General features: G+C 37.0%; 1 protein-coding gene and 1 long non-coding RNA gene across 3 annotated transcripts in view; one reads left to right on the forward strand and one right to left on the reverse strand.

Moving 5' to 3' along the window:
• Positions 1 to 2,883: 2,883 nt before the first annotated feature.
• Positions 2,884 to 16,177, reverse strand: LOC131196801 (uncharacterized). The gene is made up of 4 exons (XR_009154819.1): positions 16,043 to 16,177; positions 14,855 to 15,058; positions 13,020 to 13,154; positions 2,884 to 3,432 (listed from the first exon to the last, which is right to left on the reverse strand). It is a non-coding gene; the product is annotated as an uncharacterized LOC131196801 (long non-coding RNA).
• Positions 16,178 to 16,248: 71 nt separating this feature from the next.
• SLC25A13 (solute carrier family 25 member 13) overlaps positions 16,249 to 17,834 on the forward strand; it is a 174,907-nt gene continuing 173,321 nt past the window's right edge. The window contains exon 1 of one of the 2 annotated variants that reach the window (XM_058180121.1): positions 16,249 to 16,381. In XM_058180121.1, coding sequence (XP_058036104.1) covers positions 16,370 to 16,381 — 12 coding nt within the window. In that variant the 5' untranslated portion in view covers positions 16,249 to 16,369. The remainder of the gene's footprint in view (positions 16,382 to 17,834) is intronic. The other variant, XM_058180122.1, reaches the window with a different exon arrangement.

The raw sequence follows: 17,834 nt of genomic DNA on the forward strand, positions 1-17,834 counted from the left end.
ATTCTTGACTATCTTAAGAATACGCCTCTTGTCTCTGCTGGCAGTAGTACCTGGCAGACACCTGACCTCTTTCAAAACCTCCATATCCTTTCCTAAATTTACATCCCTTACAATTGAGTCACCAATCAGAAGGTGGCTTCTCTTTTTGGATACTGTGCTCTTCTTGTGTGACATATGTGTAATACCTGATTCACACTTTCCCCTTTCCAAAGTAAGTTCTTCATCTTGGACCATGATCCCCTGCTTGTTTGAGTTATCAGTTTCATATTAATTAATTAATTAATCAGATAAATAGTAGTGTAGATTTAGTAAATAGTTTGACAGTGTTGAGGGAATTATTTGTTTAGCAGAGTGACGGCCTTCGGGAAAAAACTGTTCTTGTGTCTAGTTGTTCTGATATGCAATGCTCTATAACGTCGTTTTGATGGTAGGAGTTGAAACAGTTTATGTCCAGGATATGAGGGATCTGTAAATATTTTCATGGCCCTCTTCTTGATTCGTGCAGTATACAAGTCCTCAATGGAAGGCAGGTTGATAGCAATTATTTTTTCTGCAGTTCTAATTATCCTCTGAAGTCTGTGTCTTTCTTGTTGGGTTGCAGAACCAAACCAGACAGTTATAGAGGTGCAAATGACAGACTCAATAATTCCTCTGTAGAACTGGATCAGTAGCTCCTTGGGCAGTTTGAGCTTTCTGAGTTGGCGCAGAAAGAACAGTCTTTGTTGTCCTTTTTTGATGATGTTTTTGATGTTAGCTGTCCATTTTAGATCTTGCGATATGATAAAAGCTAGAAATTTGAAGGTTTCTACTGTTGATACTGTGTTGTCAAGTATTGTGAGAGGTGGAAGTATGGAAGGGTTTCTCCTAAAGTCTACCACCATTTCCACAGTTTTGAGTGTGTTCAGTTCCAGATTGTTACGGTCGCACCACAAGGCTAGTTGTTCGACCTCACGTCTATATGTGGATTCATCATTGTCTTGAATGAGACCAATCACTGTTGTGTCATCTGCGAACTTCAGTAGTTTAACAGATGGATTGTTGGAGATGCAGTCATTGGTATACAGAGAGAAGAGAAGTGGGGAGAGCACACAGCCTTGGGGGGCCCCTTTGCTAATTGTACAGGTATCTGAAATGATCCCACTTAGCTTTACCTGCTGTTTCCTGTTTGTTAGGAAGCTTGTGATCCACTTACAAGTCTGTTCAGGTACTTGTAGCTGGTTTAGTTTAGAGTGTCTGGAATGATGGTATTGAATGCTGAACTAAAGTGTATAAAGAGGACCCTTACATAGGTCTTTGGAGATTCAAGATGTTGTAAGATGTACTGCAGAGCCATATTAACAGCATCATCTGTTGATCTATTTGCTCAGTATGCAAATTGCAAGGGGTCTAACAGCGGATCCGTGATGGTTTTCAAGTAGGAAAGCACTAGCCTTTCAAAGGCTTTCATGACTACAGATGTTAAAGCATCTGGTCTGTAGTCATTCAGTTCCTTGATGGTGGGCTTCTTTGGCACTGGGATGATGGTAGAGCGTTTGAAGCAAGAAGAAGCATAGCACATCTCTAGTGATTTATTGAAGATATGGGTGAAGATGGGGGCCAATTGGTTAGCACAGACGTTTAAGCAAGAAGGGGTTATCTTGTCTGGGCCTGGAACTTTTCCTGGCTTTTGTCTGTGAAATAGGTCCTGGACTGCCTTTTCTGTGATCACTAGAGGTTGTGAACCCAATAGGATGGGGTCAGTTGTAGGAGGCTTGGTTGTTGTTGGTGTGTCTGATATGGGGGTTATGGAAATAGGTGGCTGTAGTTTCCTTTCAAACTTGCAGTAAAACATGTTCAGGTCATCTGCCAGTTGTTGATTTCCTTCAGCCTGGGAGGGAGGTTTGCCATAGCCGGTGATATTTTTAAGAGTTTTCCACATGTTTGCTGGTTCATTTGCTGATAACTGATTATTTAGCTTTTCAGACTAGCTTCTTTTTGCTGCTCTGATCTCCCTTGTTAGTACATTTCTGGCCTGATTGTACAGCATTTTATCATCTTTCCTGTAGGCTTCCTCTTTGGAATGACATAGCTGCTTAAGTTTAGGTGTGAACCAAGGTTTGTTGTTACTATAGATTCACATGTTCTTTGCAGAAGCTGACATATGATGTTACAGTATCTGTGAGTTCATCCAGGTCTGCAGAGGTATCTTCAAAAATGTTCCAATCAGTGCAGTCAAAGCAGGCCTGCAGTTTTAATTTTGACTCCTCCATCCAGATCTTCACTGATTTAATTGTTGGTTTTGTGGTTTTAAGTCTTTGCCTGTAAGCAGGTACAAGGTGAATCATGCAATGATCAGAGTGTCCTACAGCTGCACGTGGTAAAGACCGATAAGCATCTTTTAGTGTTGTGTAGCAATGGTCTAACGTATTATTGCCTCTAGTGGGACAATTGACATGCTGAAAGTATTTTGGTACTGCTTTCCTTAAGTTTGCTTTGTTTAGATCTCCCAAAATAATGGCCAGTGAATCAGGGTATTTGACTTCAGCCTCCATGATTTGGTCAGCTAGAGTTTGTAATGCCTTGTTTACACAGGCTTGAGGTGGTATTTATTTATTTATTTATTTTATTAAATTTTTATACCGCCCTTCTCCCGAAGGACTCAGGGCGGTGTACAGCCAAAATAAAAACAAAATATATACCATTTAAAACAACATTTAAAAAGAGCAAATTTTAAAGGCTGATTATTAAAATTTAGATTTAAAAAATTAAAAATATTAAGAATACCCAATTTAAAATTCAACCCAAATTATGCCAGTCCATATACATAAACAGCAATTAGAAGAAATGAGGAAAATTCACGAGGCGAAAAGTTTGCAGTTGATAATTAACTGGTTTGCAGTTGATAATTAAAGTCTCTAAATTGCTGTCGCAGAATTTGTAAATTACAGATAAATCTTGACGCCAGCTGATATTAATGTATAGGCATAAATCTCCACCCTTCATTTTACCAGATGCTTCTGAAATTTTGTCTGATCGTATAATCTGAAAACCTGAACTATGCAGGCTACTATCTTCAATTGATTCATTTAACCAGGTTTCAGAGAAGCATAAGACTGCTGAGTTGCGAAAATCAGAATAGTATTTATTTAAGAGGAGTATTTCATCCATCTTACTTGCAAGTGAACATACATTTGTTAGGAAAATTGAAGGCAGAGGGGTTTTATTTCCTTTCTTTTTTAATTTGTTTAAGATCGCAGCCCGATTACCTCTTTTCTGTTTGTGCCGCCGGTTGGTTTTTTTGATAATCCATGGCTCTGGGACAATTGCCTCTTCCTTTGTTCTTCCAGTCTCATCCGCATTTGTAAAAACAGGGGGAGGGGGTGAGATCACAGAAAGCTGCTCCTTAAAGAAATGTTGCTTAATTCATAGTAGATGATCTCGTGAGTAGGAAATCTGTTGTGAGTCGCAGAGAACAATTAGAAATAAAGAAATAAATAAAATCATTGGAGAACATTTCACCAAGGCAGCCTTCGTCGGCGCCATCTTGCAGAAGATGCTGAGGTAAATTAAAGCACAATACAAATATGAATAATGAAATATGAATAATAAATATGAATAATAAATAAATGCTTAATGCTGTTTATGCTGCAGTTTCTAGATTTATCTATTTAATGGGAAGAATGAGAGAAAGCTTTCAAATTGATTAGCATCTAAGAACACTTGCACTGAAGGGCAAGATAAAATTTGTTTACATAAATACATAATTCCTTGATAATCTATTTCACTGTAGTACCAATTTAAGGCTTGCCAAAAACATGTATAAACTAATATCAGATTCAATTTATTTTAAAGTAAATACTAACTTTAAATAAAAATGCTCCCAAAGGATAAGTGAAAAACATAATCTAAAGTTAATATCATATTGCAGTTGGCACATTATTGGATGCTAATGAAAGAAAGGTATAATCTAATTAAAACCAACCATCAGATTACTACAACTTGACAACAGTTGAGTTGAATTTGAGAGTCGCTTAATATATTTCTTTTGGGCTATGGGCCAAACTAAATGCAAATCATAAAATACAGAAAGACAAAATGAAAAAAGTATTTAATAAGAAATAGCAAATATGAACCATAATTCAAACACAAAGGTTGTTGTTCTTAATGTTCTTAATTTTGAACCTGTGCCTCTGTGCACCAATGTAAGGTATCTAAAGATGGTTATTTGGTTGTTTCCAACTTCTTGTGACCCAAAGGCCATTACTTCAGAAGTGGTATTCAGCAGGTTCTGACCAGTTCTGGAGAACTGGTAGCAGAAATTTTGAGTAGTTCAGAGAACTGGTAAATGCTACCTCTGATTGGCCTGGCCCCCATCTATGCTTTGCCTCCCGAGTCCCAGCTGATTGGGAGGAAATGGGGATTTTGTAATAATCTTCCCCTGGAGTGGGGAGGGAATGGAGTGGAGTGGAGTGGGGAGGGAATGGAGATTTTACAGTATCCTCACCTGCCATACCCACCAAGCCATGCCCACAGAACCAGTAGTAAAAAAAATTGAATCCCACTACTGTATTACTTCACCAGAATTATCAGGATACGTATGAGTTTTCATGGTTATAACTAGCTAGCTTACCTACAGCTTACCTTTTTAAAAAATTGCTTTTAACTTTTCTAAGGATCAAGGTTTTCTTCAATGGTTTTTGGTTTTATATTACATATAATACATATACTCTATAATACATATACTAAAATATAATACATATATTTTAGATGGGAGGTTCCAGCAGGTTTAACACTGAATTATAAAGGAAAAAAGTATTTTCTCAATACAATTTGTAAAGCACGAGATTTTTATACTAATGTATTAAAGATTGGGAATTCTTTGTTAACAGATGTTAAGTTGAATGGTGAATAGATGGTTGAAAATGTGTAAGATAGAAGAAGGGGAGGGAGAATGTTTAACTTTATTAAATATGATTATGGTTAATTTTTGTAAATGACTTATTGTGGATATAAATGTGTAATTTTAGGGGTACTATATGATATATTAAAGGTATAAAGGAATAGGAAGATGGAATATTGTTTAATTTTGGAGGATAGATAGTAAAATTTAGGAACTTGGATTAAATATTATATTTAAGAGATGGATGTAATGTTAATTAGAATGTAATTGTTATAATAGATATATTGTGGATGATATAGGTGTAATTTTAACAATGTTATTTGACATAAGTAAGGTAAAGTGAAGATTTTAATTATTACAATTGATACTTTGGATATTTGTAATATTATTTGTTGTATATATAAATGTTAAAGATGTGAAAAGATGGACTATTGCTTACCCCTGAAGGTTGGACAGAAAAATTAAAGAAACTAAGTCGGAAATATGAACTATTTTTGAGAGATTGCTAAGGGAAGAAAGACATTTTAGAAGAAACCTTGGTGAATATTGGAAGATGGAATGTTGTTTTGATATTGATTGATGAAGGTTGGATATTAAAAACTACGTACTTTATTCATGAATAAACACTAACTCAATTGGAAACTTTGGAGAATTCTAGGAGTGGAATGGTCTGATATATAATGGAGTGGAAGAAAAGTATCTTCTTTGTCTTTGGAAGGGGAGTGGAGGTTTTAAGGAACGACTATGGATTATGATTTGTGCTAGATTTTAATTTTGTTGTTAGTTTTATACCCTGTACTCGGTTCTCGGAAGTCCTGGGGGTGGGGAGGAAGGAAGGAGGGGAGGGGTAGAAAATGGATTGATAGTTAATGTACAAAGATGATTGAAGATGTATAATTAATGTAAGATCGGACCTGCCTGGTTACTACTTTAGAATGAAGGGAAAGAAGGAGTAGAAGAGAGAAGGAGAAAAGAGAAGAGGAGGAGGAGGAAAGGAAGGAAGGAAGAGGGGAAGAGGGAGAAGAAAGGAATAGGGAGGAAAGAGGAGAGGATGTAGATAAGAGAGGGGGAGGATGGTTATGGAAAGTAGAAGAAGGTAAAGAAGGAGAGTAAAAGGAAAAGGAAGGGGGTGGTGACCAGGCAGATCCGATTAATTGTATATGAGGGTACATTAAATATGTTATTGGATATGTTATTGGATAAGAATGTCAAAATAAAACTTTTTTAAAACAATACATATACTCTTATATGACATTAAAACTAACTTCAGTGGGACATTCTCCAATATAAAAATAGCAAGAGGCATTTTTAACTAACCTGATAAAAACTAGCCTGTGAAAGGATAAAGTGTTGGGCCTTTAATGATACTGTCATTATGATTTTGGAAGAAAAGTGATCTGGAAATCTCTATTTGGAAGCCATCTACAGAAGATAGGACTCCTAAATATTAAATAGTTATACTATGCAGAAAAGAATATTCCATAAATACAGCTTTGCATGTAAATAATACGGAGTGATATATTCTGCATTAACATTTCAGCTATGTTTGCTGTTGAATATGCCAACCCTCAGTCACTGGAAGGTAGCTTCATTATAGCATTTTTTAAAAACAGTGTCTTGATACTGCCTTTTTCTGGAGATGTCATGTTGATTTCTGATACGTGCAACCACAATTTATTTCATAATTTTCCTTCCTGTCTCTGTGGATAGCCAAGCTAAAACTGGGAAGAACTCTCTCCCTCCTCCACGTAGTCCACCATTCCTCATATAAACCATCTGCATTAGATTATAGACATATCATAGTCATGGTGAGTGTAACCATCATTAACATCAGTTGGATGCTAGCCATTGGTTAATTGGACTCTTTATCTTAGAAAAATGACAATTTTTATTGAAGTAAATCTGCCACAAAACTCATGAATCTCCTGACCTCAATATTAATTTTAATAAACGCAGTATACAATCATTATCAAGGCTCTTTGAATGCTCTTTATTTGTTTGTGCGTAGTTTTCAGGAATACTAAGAATTCGTTTTACTTGTTTTGAGTATTAGTCAGTGGGAAAACTGAAGGCTTACACTGTAATTTTTTCCTTATAATTCGTTTAATTTCTATATTTAGCTTGCTTTGCTCGGATATTAGATCCCTAATACTAATGGCAAACAAATATATTGTTTGTGCGATATCCACCCCAGACATATTATACTTAGTGGCTAGTTTGATGCCCCATTCTTTGAGTGCGTAAGTAAATAATTATTTGACTCTTGATGACTTCCGTAATTATATGTCTGCAAAAATGGAGTGATGTAAAATTCAGAAATTCAACAAAGGTGTCTTTTTTTTCTGGGTTTATAATCAAATTAAGTCCTGCTTGGTTTAAGTATAGCCTATTGAATAAACCAGTCGTTCTCAACCTTTTCTTTACCACAGACCTCCTTTAAATACCTTTTGTGGCCATGGACCATGGCCACGGACTCCCAAGACTTAACTTAAGACTTAAATCATAATATTTGTTCAAGCCTTTGTGGACCCCCTGTTACGACATTGCGGCCCCCAGGGGTCCACAGACCACAGGTTGAGAACCACTGGAGTAAACCATTGGTTAGCACTGCACAACTATTTAAGCTATAAACCAAATCAATATTTTGGCTTAGTACGCTACATCAACTCAGCTTGTATTTCCATATTAGGAACTGCTAACTGTATTTCTACTATACATTCAGATATTGGAGAGAAACACAATAGGTAGGATTCAGATTTTGATGTTGTACCCATCACCCAGCATATTTTCATACACATGCACACCAATGATATAATATATATAAAATAAACAATGATTAATTACCAAAGTAGTCAAAGACCACCTTCTACTCCAGAAAGCCATTGGAATTATATGGACTTTCCAATTTTGCAAAAGAAAGTAGCACAAACGGGGCTCCTTTTAACAAATGAGAACATAAACAATGCAATTATAATAATGATCTCTGCCAATAAATATGAACTTCCAAGCTCTTAAAAGGTGGAAATGTAAGGAAATTGTTTGTTTAATCTTTGCATTTTTCTGGATGTTTATTTGTGATTCAAGCCAATTTGGTATAATGGTTAAAGTGCCAAGTTAAAAACCAGATGACAGTGACTTCTGGTCCTGCCTTGGGTACAAAGGCAGCTGCGCAACTTTGGCCAAATCGTTCTTTCAGCTTTAGGAGAAGAGCAACGGCAACCTGTTTTTGAAATCTCACCAAGACTCAAAGGCACCATTTATTTATGCAATTATGGTTTCCACTTGCAGAAAATTTGAGAAGAACTGTTCTACAGCCTTGATAACTGCATCTTATAAGGGGTGTTTCCTACTCTGTGACAAAAAAGAGGATTAACTTTTTAAAAGTATAATCCTTTGAAAATGTAAACATATTTAATGCAATGCAGCCTATTCCATGCAAGGGTCCACAGACTTATATGCCCCATCACAATCAGTATGGCACTTTTTGAAATGATATAAAATGCTATGCTACTTAGTATTTATTAGAAAATACTTATTAAAGGCTTAAAACATTTTAAAAATATGCCTTTTCTTGAAATACTAAAACTACTTCTAACTTATTAATATGGTTGATTAAACATGTATTGGGTTACCTAACCTGCCAGGAGTTCCAATCCTGAAGTAGCTGTATTATTGGTAGTGTTAAATAGTTTGACGATGTCAAACTATTTAACACTACCAATAATACAGCTACTCTTCAAAAAGACCTTGACTTTGTATCAGAATGGTCTAAAACCTGGCAATTCCAAATCTCAACCAGCAAATGCTCTGTCTTACACATTGGAAAAAAGAATCCAAACACTAAATACAAACTCGATGCATATTATCTTACAAATGACCCCCACCCAGTCAAAGACCTTGGAGTCTTCATCTCCAATGACCTAAGTGCCAAAGCCCACTGCAGCTACATCACAAAAAGGGATTAAGAGTTGTTAACCTAATCTTATGTAGCTTCTTCTCCAGAAACATTACACTACTAACCAGAGCTTATAAAACATTTGCTAGATCAATACTTGAATACATCTCGCCTGTCTGGAACAACATTTCAGACATCAATACAATTGAATGTGTCCAGAAATATTTTACAAGAAGAGTTCTCCACTCCTCTGAATATAACAAAATACCTTATACCACCAGACTTGAAATCTTGGGTTTAGAAAACTTAGAATTCCGCTGCCTTCGACAGGACCTATGTTTAACTCGTAGAATCATCTATTGCAATGTCCTTCCTGTTGAGAATTACTTCAGCTTCAATCACAACAATACAAGAGCAAACAATAGATTTAAACTTAATGTTAACCGCTTCAAACTTGATTGCAGAAAATATGACTTCAGTAACAGAGTTATTAATGCTTGGAACACACCAAACTCTGTGGTATCTACTCAAAATCCCCAAAGCTTTAACCAAAAACTGTCTACTGTTGACCTCATCCCATTTCTAAGAGGTCTTTAAGGGGCGTGCACAAGAGCACAAACGTGCCTACCGTTCCTGTCCTACTGTTACCTTTCATTATATCCAATTTATATAGTTATTTCATACTTATATATATGCTTATATACTATATAGTTACTTCATGCTTATGCTTATATATACTGTTGTGACAAAATAAATAAATAAAATAAATAAAAATTGCAACAAAAGAAATGGACAGATTTTATTTTATTTTAGTGTCCTGTTTATTTCTGAGAATAATGGCTATCAAATATGCAGTTTGTCTGGCACACGTTATTTTATCTCATCAGCTATTAATTCCATTTATTTGATGATATTTCAATTCATTTTATTATTAACATACAGGTAGTCCTGGATTTATCATTTCATTTAGTGACATCACTGAAAAAAGTGACTTGTGACAATTTTTCACACTTACAACCGGTTTAGCATCCCCATGGTCACATGTTTTATATTCGAATGCTTGACAATTGACTCACATTTATCATAATTTCAGTGTCTAGGATTAATATAATCTCCTTTTGCGACTTTTCAACAAGCAAACTCAATGAGGAAACCATATTCATTTAACAATCATGTTATTAATTTAACAACTGCAGTGATTTACTTAATAAACGTGGCAAGAAAAGTCATAAAATGGGGCAAAACACACTTAACAAATTTCTCACTAACATAAACTTTGGGCTCAATTGTGATCGTAAAGTAAGGACTTCCTGTATTTCAATTTTGCAAATCTTTTGTTACCTGAAAATGCTTTTTACTGCAGGGGACAGGAATGACATAATGGCTAAATATGGTAAATTACAAATACTTGATTGAATAATATTGTCTTTCTTTTGACTGCTAAAATTTTATCAGAGCAGAGCTCATTCTCTATGTCCAAAAATTAGTGATAATCATAGGCTAACTATATTTCTAATCCATAATATTATAAATATTTAGGTAGGTAGGTAGATAGCTAGGGAGATGATTGACATAGACAGACAGATAGATACCGTGTTTTCCAAAAACAAGACCTTGTCTTACATTTTCTTTGAACCCTGAAATAAGCACTTGGCCTTATTTTTGGGGAGGTCTTATTATTTTGGGGCATGTGGAGCAAGACAGGGCTCCTCTTGCTGTCTTACCTGATTTCCAGCTCTGTCTCCCTAACCCTAACCAGAGGAAATGGTGGGGACCAGCTGCATGTGCATTTAAATATTTTCGGGGAGGGCTTATTTGGGGGGGCTTATTTTTGCACATGCGCTCAAAAGCCTGATTAGGCTTATTATCAAGGGATGTCTTATTTTCGAGGAAACACGATAGATGTAGGTAGGTGGGTATTGTTAACATGTACTTCCATAGTTCTCTCATCAGAAATTCATTACAACAGCTATCTCAGCCAAATACTTATTATTAAAAATAGGAAATCTTTCTAAAATAAACAAATCTACCCCACATGGATCACTATTTAATACTTTGTTTAGCAAAAAAGGATGAGATTTTTCTGCATAACCTTTTCATGCCTATAACATCCTATATTACAAAGAATTTTGTCGTTCATGGGAGAGAAAATTACTTTCTTTTTACTGAGAATAGATGTACTTAGCATATTTTAGGAAAACTCTCAACTGATATAAATTAAAATTATCTCCCTGAAAGACATAGAAGCACACCAGCTTATGCCTGTTGAGGAGCTTGTGCCAACTGAATTATTTATGGGGAAGCCTTCAAAATGTAATATTGTTAAGTTTACCTACTGTATTCAGGTTTTTATATTTCTTCCTTTGCCTGGAACACAGGGATGATTGAAAAGGTTTTTTTCCTTTGACTTGAGAAAAATCATTCTGACAAAAATTACTTTGAAAGTGGTTTGACAGACTGACTATAAACTTGTTTTAGCAGAATAGCTCCTCCTTGGGTGCCAGACAGGAGAACTCAAAAAGTAAGCATGTTTCAAAGTAAGAATCGTAAAGGAATAGATTTTGCATTACTCTATTCGAAATGAAAGTTTAAGTTAAGTCAGCACACAACTTGGAATCTGTTGAAAACTGCTACCCTAATGTCTGAGAATGAAAAATTTGTGCGAAGTCCTCCCAGGAATAAAAGCAATAATTTAATTAGGATATGGATTGGGTAAGCAATAAATATACCACCTATTCTTAATTACCTTCTCCTAGATAAAAGCATGACAGAATTTAGCAACTGTTTAAAATAAACCATTACATTAAAAAATAACAAACAAATTAAAATCCATTATAATTGGAAATCTGATATCCCTACTTTTGCACAATTTCTGAAATTTGGGTTATATTTATCAACTCTGTGACATTTGTTCAATGTTTATTTTGGATTTATATTAATTCTTTATAGCAGCAATTGCAGAGGTGCCTGTTTTCTGGAATGAGACTCCCCCAAGATTTGAACACCCCTCCCCACCCAATGGTGTTTTGAAGACTTGGTTCTTTGCCGAGGCCTTTGGCAAGGGTAATGGAAGCCCTCTTTAAACTATGTGGGTTATTTTCTTTTTTCCTTTCTGGTTTTGTCATTCTGCCATGTTTTATCTTTTTTCTTTGTCTCTTGTTGTTTTTCTTGTTTTTAATGTTTTAAACAATATATAAAATGCTTGGAACTGCTGGGAATCAGGCAGCAGCCAAATTTAATAAATCATCATCATGAACCTAATTTTGCTGCAAGCTTAATAAACTGGTTTCACACAATAATTAATATAACCCTAATCTCAAACCTAGTATTAATACCTACTTTATTGACTTTTATCCTGTTTCCTGTTTTCAGATGTGGTTCAAAATTTGAAACCGGGGTATTTTTTAAAAGGCAGAGCTATAGCCAGAAATATGGGACATATAATATGCTGCAATTATAGTGAGCAAATGAAAAGTAGTAATCTAATACTGATAATCTGAAACATCTCAAATGTTTTGAAGTGAGATCTACATGTAAGTTTACAATCAGAATCCCAAACATGCCTGCTTGGAAATTAATCTAATTCCCAGGTAAAAGTTGAGAATGTCAGTTTCAGCCTGGGTGTAAGCATATGCATTTATTTATCTCAATGTTTAGAAGCTCTTTTTCAGAAATAGACTTTGTGAAAAGGGCTCTCACTCAACATTTCAGTTATACACGTGATCTTTTGAGCTTTTATTACACAGAAATGCATAATTATCACATTATCAATTTAAACTGAAAAATATTTAATTTTCATTTCTATATATAGGCAGTATGTGGGTCAGGAAAAAAAAGATGAGAGAGACAGAGACAGAGAAGGACATATATTAGAAATTCTTTATTCTTTTTCTATTTAAAAGAAGCTTCTGTAAAGGAAAAAAATAAATCTACTATGTGTCCCAACCAGAAGAATTCTAGATATGTTTATTAAATTTTTATACTGCCCATCTTTCCTACAAGTTGACTCTGGGTGACTTCTAAGTTATAAAACAAATAGAAAATAATTAAAACATTAAAAGTACCTAGATTAGATTACAAAAACTATACTAAAACCAGAACTAAAGGAAGTATACGATGGGGATAAGGTCTTATCCTGTCAGCCACGCCCAGAGGTATGCCACCTTCCAGGGGGCGATAGGCCAACTGGCAAACTTATGTTTTAATGCCCTTCTGCAATGCCAAAAGTGTGGAAGTAATTCTTACCTCTGGTGGTGAAGTGCTTCAAAGGATGGGCCACAGTGGAAAAGCTTCTTTTCCTTGAATACACTTGCTGGAATTCATTAGAAAACAGGATCTGTAGCTATCCTCTTCCGCTGGAATGAGTGGGGTAGGCTACTCCTATGGGGGAAGAGATGGCTGCTCAGATACCCTGGACCCATGCCACGTAGGGCTTTAAAGGTAACCACCAATACCTTGACTTCGATCCAGAAGCTAACTGGTAATCAATTCAGCTCGTGCAGTAGCAGTGGTATATATGCAGCTGAAGGAGTTTCCAGAACTGTGCATATTGTTGCATTCTGCAGCAGCTGCAGCTTCCAGATATTATTAAAGGGTAGTCCCATTTAGAGCACATTGCAATAATCCAGCCAAGAGGTGACTAGGGCATGAATGACCATGTGCAGGGCCTCATGATCCAGGTAACGGTGCAACTGTTGAATAACATGACGTTGCACAAAGGTCCTCCTAGCTACTGTAAAATCTCCATTCCCTGCACACTCCAGGGGAAGGTTACTGCAAAATCCACATTTCCTTCTGATCAACTGGGATTCAGGAGGCAGAGAACAGATGGGGGCAGGGCCAGTCAGGGGTGATATTTACCAATTCTCCAAACTCCTCAAAATTTCCGCTACTGGTTCTCCAGAACTGGTCAGAACCGTCTGAAACCCACCTCTGGTGGGTTTGCATATTATTGTAACCCTAAACCAAACAAACCAATTTTTGGTTTCATGTGATGTGTAAATCTAATTTGTTTTAAGGAAAAATTTGGTCTGTATTTAAATACCCTAAGGCAACTATGGTTTAATGAATAAACCATTATCTGGTGTTCACCTATTCAGCCCTAACATTATATGGCTAACTGGATTCAAAGGACCTGATAAGTCACAAAGAAGGCTATTCTTAAAAAGTAGGCTTGCCAGATTAAGTTTGTTAGAAACACTGGTTTGTTCATTTATATAAAATGAAAATCAGAAGCCCAAATCAGCATATATGAGACTCGTTGTGTCATTTTTCCTGCAACAACGGTGAGATTGGTTGGTATGAGAGCAAATGTCACAAAATTACCCAGTGGACCTTTGTGGCTGAAGGTGAACTTGAACCTGGATCTTGGGATCATAAATCCAGCATCGTAAATGCTCACTAGGTTGCTTAGTTTTAATAATAATGTTTATCATATCCTTGCACTTTAATGGGTATAACAATATACACAATTGAGGTCACACAACCTATTATTGTTTTTGCCTATTATGTTGGATAAACTTCTACTATTTGCTTATAATTTGGAATGCTATCAGTAAATGCTCCCTATGTTTGTCACACAAGACTTATTCTGCAAATACGTCAACTATGAGATAAATTAAAATATATTGGCTAATGTGCCTCACTGCACTGAAGCATGCCTTTTCTGTGACAGCCCCTGTACTTTCAAACACTCTTCTCCCTGAAGTTTCGCAGGCCTCTCTGTCCTCCTAGCCTTCCAAAAAGCACTTAAGACCTGGATTTTCCTCTCAAGTCCTAGGATGGGATAAAGAGACTGCACATCATAATCTAGAATTATGGAAATATTTTTTTCTTTTTAATGTTTATAATCTAATAGTTTTTATATGTTTTTTAACATTATTTTAACTCTCCCTGCCTTTAAATAATTCAAGGCAGCAGACATACCTAATACTCTTCCCATTCATTCAATTTCTATAGCTGCCCATCTCAGCAAATGATTCTAGGTGCTCACAATTCAAAACATATTACAATTACTATTGTAAAAACATTTTAAAGCAATAAAACTAAAAAGCATTAAACCAGGGGTGAAATTCATTTACCTGCCCTACTGGTTCGCAATATGTGTGCGCCGTCATCATCTGCACATGCACAAAATCTTCCCTACTGGTTCACCAACATGTGTGCGCCACCATCATCTGCACATGCGCAAAGCAACATCAAGACGTCTGCATGGGTTGGCGGAGCCTCCTGCAGCCACTGCTACCAGTTCGCCGGAGCCAGATAGAACTGGCCGGATTTCACCCCTGCATTAAAACAGTAAAAACATTAAAACATCAAAGTATATAGAAAGCAAGTATATAGAAAGTATACTTCAAAGTATATAGAAAGCAAGATGTCTGGGCTGTTCACAATATAGCCCGGAGACAGGACCTTTGGCACATGTGTCAAAGGTCCTGTCTCCGGGCTATATTGTTAACCTAAGGAGCATGACTTGTTAGCCTAAGGGGCATGACAAGGTTTCTAAAGCTTTACAGAAGGTTTTAACAGGGATGGGATAATTCTGATTTCCAAAAGGAAAATGTTTCACAGGGCAAGGGCTGTTGCAGAAAAATCAGCTGCATTCTTTGCCTGATAGACTCTGCAGCATCCCATCCTATTTGATCTAATTGGATGGGTAGAAATTCTGGAAAAAAGGTGATCCCTCAGGTACCATGGTCCCAAGCCATGATAGCTTTATAGATAACCACCAGCATTTTGATCTGCATCGGGAAACACATCTGTAGCCAGCTCACGCAATAGTGTTGTGGGCTCCACTTCTGGCACCTTTTCCTCCAAATCACGGTTCCCTGAAGTCTGTGAGCCATCACGAACTTATTCTCCTTAACCTGGCCATACTAATCCTTAACACTTTTGCCATAAGAGGTGTCTATCCTGGAGAAAGGCATATGAATGACAAGCAAATGTAATCGACTGCAACCCTTTAGAATAGAATAGAATAGAATAGAATAGAATAGAATAGAATAGAATAGGAATTCTTTATTGGCCAAGTGTGATTGGATACACAAGGAATTTGTCTTTTGTGCACATGCTCTCAGTGTACATAAAAGAAAAGATACATTCCTCAAGAATCATAAAGTACAACACTTTAGAAGGGAGATGTAAACTTTTGACAAAAAAATTGTTCTTGGACACTGAGTTTCACGTCAAGCCAACAAGGACATCAATTTTTGTAGATTGCCTTTGAATCCTTTCCCTCTCTTTATTTAATCGATCCGTCCCAAACTCACGAAAACAGGGCAGGAAAGACAGCGCTTCCGCTCCAAGGCTGCAACAGCAGACCAAACTGCATTCACAAAATCGCTCGGCGAGAAGCCCACTTGGGGCCAATTCCAGGCATGGATTTATTTGCTTAACCACTTTCGTGTTAGCCCTGTCAGGCCCGAGGACACCGGCAGATCACGCGCGTTCCAGCTGCTCTTGGAGGCTGGTTTCAGCCAATGGGCGTGTAGAAGCGGCCCTTCCTCTCGGCTGGTTGGCGCGTCAGTCCCGGCGCCGCTTACTACTGCCTTCGTTCGCTGTGCCGGGGAAAGGGGCCGGCTGCACAAGGTAAAAGAATGGCTGCCAAGGTAAGTCCGAGAGCCTGGCGCGCGGAGAGCAGCGCGAACACTTTGCTGGTATACTGCTCCCTTGTGTGAATGGCTTCTAACCCGTGCTTCCTGCAGGCAGGCCTTGGCTAGCGGGGCAGCCGAGATGGGCAGCATGCTGTGTGACCTAGGGCCTGTCCTTGGGTCGCTTGGCCCGCTTTGGGTAGCGGAACCCTAGCCGCGCTGCTTCCGGATCCGAATAAGGAAAGGAGAGGAAGAGGATTAGCTTCAGTTTTATGGCCTTTCCCTGATGGCCGAGGCAGTGGATGGGAACAAGCTCGCTGCCTGTTGAGAGGGACGGAGACGGGAGAGTTGCATAATAATCTTGCTCAAATGCCCTGCTAAATCTTGCTAATTATCCATTTAGTCCAATTAGTTTATGTAGCCCAGTGTCCACAAAACCTAGCCAGAGTTTAACAAGTTTCCCCCAGATCTGATAAACCTTTTCAGGATAGTACCTTTTGAGGATGGAGGTCTGGTTGTTTTATTAAGAGTCCATGGCCATTAGTAGATCAGCCTACTTTTTCTCTCTCTTACACCCCCTTGTTTTACTGAACATTCTAAAGAGTTTGCAGTACAAAAAGAAAAGTATTTTGGGTACATTCAGATTATTCTCTGGGTTCTTGGTTCCTTTCTAGAAAACAGCTGTGGGTTAAGGCCTGTCCTTCACAGTAAGTTGGCTGCCTGAATATTAAGATCCATATTGGTTCTTGCAAATATGAATTTGGGCTTAGTCACATTTATTAATGGATTTGTTTCATGGTAGATCTGCCCAGGATTTCTATCTTTAAAAATGGGTTGGGAGGTGTGAATGTTGTTGGATTCCACTTTCCATTAGTTGAAGCCAAAATAGCCAATGGTAAGAAATAATGGCATTTATAATCCAGCACTATCTCATGACCACTGGATTCTTTTTTCTGTAATAAATAATAAAATGGCTTTGGAATGTCATTTTTATCTGTGATTTCTTCATCTTGGAAACTGTTATTGAAAACAGATTTCCTATTAGAGATATAAATTCAGATCCTGTATGTTTATGGAGACTATCTTGCATAGCATAAGAATTTTCTTTCTCTGTTGGAATAGTATCTTTTTGAAATAACTGTCTGTTCTTAGTATAACACCTGTACAGTTCAAAGAGCTGAGAATGACAAAGGTCATATTTATGTAAGGCTTTGGTTTCAACAGAGATAAAAGTCACTAAACTTATTTTGACTGTTCCCCAATTCAAATATAGAGCGAAAGCTGGTTGTTAGCCAAGAGCAGGAATTATATTAAAAGTGATTATTTATTAACAAGTACATTTAAAAATCTCAGGCATTAAAATGCCTTATTCTCTTGTATGCTCCTCTTTCTCTCTCCCATTAAATACCATTTGACTGAAGCAATGAATGGAGGGTTGATTCATACATCAAATTAAAGCCATGATGGCTGG

Source organism: Ahaetulla prasina, chromosome 4, assembly GCF_028640845.1.
Source record: "Ahaetulla prasina isolate Xishuangbanna chromosome 4, ASM2864084v1, whole genome shotgun sequence".
Lineage (NCBI taxonomy): Eukaryota > Metazoa > Chordata > Lepidosauria > Squamata > Colubridae > Ahaetulla > Ahaetulla prasina.